Source organism: Bison bison, unplaced genomic scaffold, assembly GCF_000754665.1.
Source record: "Bison bison bison isolate TAMUID 2011002044 unplaced genomic scaffold, Bison_UMD1.0 scf7180017845367, whole genome shotgun sequence".
Lineage (NCBI taxonomy): Eukaryota > Metazoa > Chordata > Mammalia > Artiodactyla > Bovidae > Bison > Bison bison.
This window is the reverse complement of record NW_011475940.1, coordinates 33,127-36,615: the sequence shown is the minus strand read 5'-3', so window position 1 is coordinate 36,615 and position 3,489 is coordinate 33,127. Positions and strand designations below refer to the sequence as shown.

General features: G+C 67.9%; 1 protein-coding gene across 1 annotated transcript in view; it reads right to left on the bottom strand.

Moving 5' to 3' along the window:
• LOC104984295 (kinesin-like protein KIF1A) overlaps positions 1–3,489 on the bottom strand; it is a gene marked incomplete at its 5' end in the record, with an annotated part of 37,208 nt that overhangs the window by 5,094 nt on the left and 28,625 nt on the right. Inside the window, 5 exon segments of the mRNA XM_010833966.1 lie at positions 181–258; positions 695–895; positions 1,282–1,427; positions 1,630–1,691; positions 2,472–2,605. Of these exon segments, the coding sequence (XP_010832268.1) occupies positions 181–258; positions 695–895; positions 1,282–1,427; positions 1,630–1,691; positions 2,472–2,605 (621 nt within the window).

The following is a 3,489-nucleotide window of genomic DNA, read 5'->3' as shown; positions in this document are numbered from 1 at the left end:
ACGGCACTGCTACTGGAAACAGTGGGCAGAGGAGTGCACCTTGCTGTTGCCCTGTGCGGCCCTGACCTCCAGGCCCGAGCTCAGAGGCATCCCTCTGGGCTGGTGGAGGGGTGTCCCTAGGAAAACCCGAGTTCCCTCTTGGAGCCGACAGTCCCGCGGGCGCCCCCGCCCCGTGCCCACCTTGCTCTCGCTGGCGCTGACGCAGACGTGGCTGTGGGTGTACTCTCTGTTGAAGGAGTGGGTGAGGAGCCGTAAGCACTGTGGGCAGAGAAAATGCCTGGTCAGGAGCCCCCAGGACCTGGCTTGGATGTGGATGCGAGCGACTAGCCGAGGGGCCAGGCACCCCAGGAGGAGGTGGGCAGCACCCCACGTCTCCCAGTGGGTAAGGCCATCTGAGGAAGCCTCCTGCGGCAGGCTGGTGCCTGGGCAAAGGAGGGGGTGGGGGCACACGAAGTGCAGGAGGTCTTCCCCGTGGCCCACCCAGCGGGAGAAAGGGCCGGCTTTGGGGAGGTGGTGAGCTCCCTGTCAGTGTGAGTATTCAAGAGCGGGGGGCACCACTTGGAGGAGGAGGCTGTAAACAGTCCCTGAGTCCCAGTGTGGGTGGGGCGGGGTGGGGACGAGGTCAAGGTGACTCCAGGGCCCTGGGGCCCTCGTTCTCCCAGGTCCCCAGCCTGCAGGCTGGCCGGCCACCCACCTTGACAGCCAGCTCCCGCTGCCGCTCGCTGGGCGCCTCCAGGGATGCTGGCCGGGCCTCAGCCGTGAGCGGGGAGGAGGCACTGGAGGAGCCGTGGGCCTCGGAGTCTTCACTGGAGGCGGGGGACAGCGTCTCGGGGCCGGGCCGCTGGGCCGCCTCCAGCTTCTCTCGCAGCAGCAGGTAGTGCCTGGTCTTCTCCACCTGTGCGGGGCGCGAGCACGGCCTCACTCTGTGCCCGCAGGGTGGGGCGGGCGCCGTGGAGCCCACAGACCTGCCTGCGCCCTAGTGCAAGCGGACGGACAAGCTCTGGGGGCGCAGCCTTGGGAAGGGCCCAGAACGTGGACGGACGCGGACCCGACGCCCTCTTTCCACCCACTGCTGCAGCCGGCGGCCAGTGCCCGCTGCTGGGCACGGGCTGTCCTGACCGGAGCCACCGAAGGGCTCGCGCCCCCCAGTTCTCTTCCCAACGTCTGTCTCGTCTCTGCTACACGCCCCCTAGTCTGCGGCTGGACCAAGTGCGCACGTCCCGCCCGAGCCGGGGCCGTCGTGAGGCTCTGAGCCCCGTGACAGGCGGGCCCGGCACTCACCTCCTGCAGGAGACTCAGCTTCTCCAGCTCCCACTGGTGGTCCAGGATGAGGCTGTCGCTACGCGGCCTCCAGCCCGCCAGGTTCTCCTCGCCGCGGACGTAGGCCACGGATGTGTCCAGCACCCGCCGGCGCCGCCGCTGCATGCCTGCATGGGCCGCGGACGTGGCGTACCCCGCGGGGGCTGTGCCAGCCCCCACCGTCCTCCAGCCCCCCAGGGCCTCTGGGTGAGGGGCTCCCCGCACGGCAGCGTAGCCGAGGTCACCCGAGTGTCCCCCGTGGAGCCTTCTCCCTGACCTCCATCAGCACCCCCCCAACCCCCGCCCAGAGGGCGCAGGGCAGACGCCTACCTGGGCTGCCCGCGTCAGCCACGTGGCACAGACTCAGCTCGTACACGCCCGTCACGCGGTTGCTGTGGAGGGGGCTTTGTCACCCACGTGACAATGGCCGGGCACCCGTTCACCATCACATGCACTCTGGGCACGAGTCCCACGGCCCGCACGCCAGGCAGTGGGGGCTGCGGTGTCAGGGTCCCCGTCCCAGACGCCCGCTGGGCCCCCTTTGTCTTGGGACCTTTGACTCTGCCTAGGGCACCCCACTAACCCACTCATGGAGGGGGGCCCACGGTCCCAAGGTGACCTCCTGGATGACAGGGTCACAGGGTCATGGCCATCCAGGACCCCACGCTCTTTCCTCCCAGCTGTGCCCCCCGGGGTGGCCACCCACAACACAGGGTGTGTGAGCATCACTGAAGGTGACCAGCAGGGACCCTGGGTGTCCCCACTCCTGGGGCGGGATCCCTCCACTGCCTTCCTCCCCTCCTCCAGGAACGCAGAGAGCAGTCAGAGTGCGAGAGGACTCTGGGCCTGGGGTCTGACCCCCAGGTGCCGGGAGGCCTGGCTCAGCACATGCCCCTGGGGATGTGCCATCCAGGGTCCCTCTGTCCCCACCTCCCTGGGCCCAGTGTTCCCCCTGCCCAGCGACAGGGCCCCACGGCTGCTGGGGAGGAAGGTCACCCAGGACCACCCATGGGAGCCCCAGAGTGGACACACAGGCCTTCCTGCTACACCTGGCAGGTAGGCTCCAGCTCTCTCCCGCCCCCCAACACAACATCCGTGTCCCCACAAGTGCGCCAAGGCCTCTCCCGCTGGTCCAAGCGAGATGGGCCGGAGAGCGCTCCTGGCGGGCTCACCTCTCTGAGGCCCGCAGGCTCCCACTGCCGAACAGGTTGCGGATGGAGCGCGAGGCGGGCAGCTTGGCGTCGCGCGAGTAGAAGACCATGCAGAAGTCCTTGGTGACCACGGCCGGCTGCGTGCAGTTCTCCATCTGCGGGGTCAAGGGTTCAGTGCAGGCTCGCCCGGGCCGACCCAGCCCCCCGGCCTCAGCCCCAGACCCTCAGTGCAGGCTCGCCTGGGCCGACACAGCCCCCCGGCCCTCTCCTTCCAGGGCTCAGCGCAGACTCGCCAGTGCCGACCCAGCCCTCAGGCCTCTCCTCTCTGGGTTCGGGGCAGGCACGCCCGGGCTGACCCAGCCCCCTGGCCTCTCCTCCCAGGGGAGGCCCAAGAGCTGCACCACCCGCAGCCCCAGACCCTCCCCTCTCCCCCATCCCTGGGGCAGCCCCAACACAGGCAAGAGTCTCTGCCCCCACCTTGAACCAACTCCGGCTGGAGATGCTGGGTGTCCCTGCAGGACACCCCAACATCCCGGACACGGGCCTCAGCCTCCTCCCCGTGGAACCGGGGTGACACATGGCCCAAAATGTTTGTGAGGATCTGACTGGACCCTGTCTGTGCACCCACGGGCCAACCCTAAAGGCCACGGGAGGTCACTGCACGACGAGCGAGCCGCTGTCTCAAACAGCAGGTTCTCTTGTGTTCCCAAAACCCCAGGGTGACAACGGACAATGTGGACGTGTCCTGGGGTCTTGCTTCGGCGATGCCCTACCAGTGTTTGCTCAGCCTGAGCAAAGCTCACCCCACGGGGCGGTCACACTGGCCCCCACGTTACAGCCACAGTAACTAGACTCTGGGGTAGGGAGGCAGGGTGGCTGGGTACTTCTGTCTCTACCGCCCCGCCGGCTGCTGCACCCGTGAGAAATGCCCACACCCCCAGCTTCTCCTATGCTTCCAAGGGAGTCACAGCCAGAGACCCTTGCGATGGGGAAAAGAAGGCTTCTGTTCTTGTGCTGTCTGGAACACAGATGCAACGTC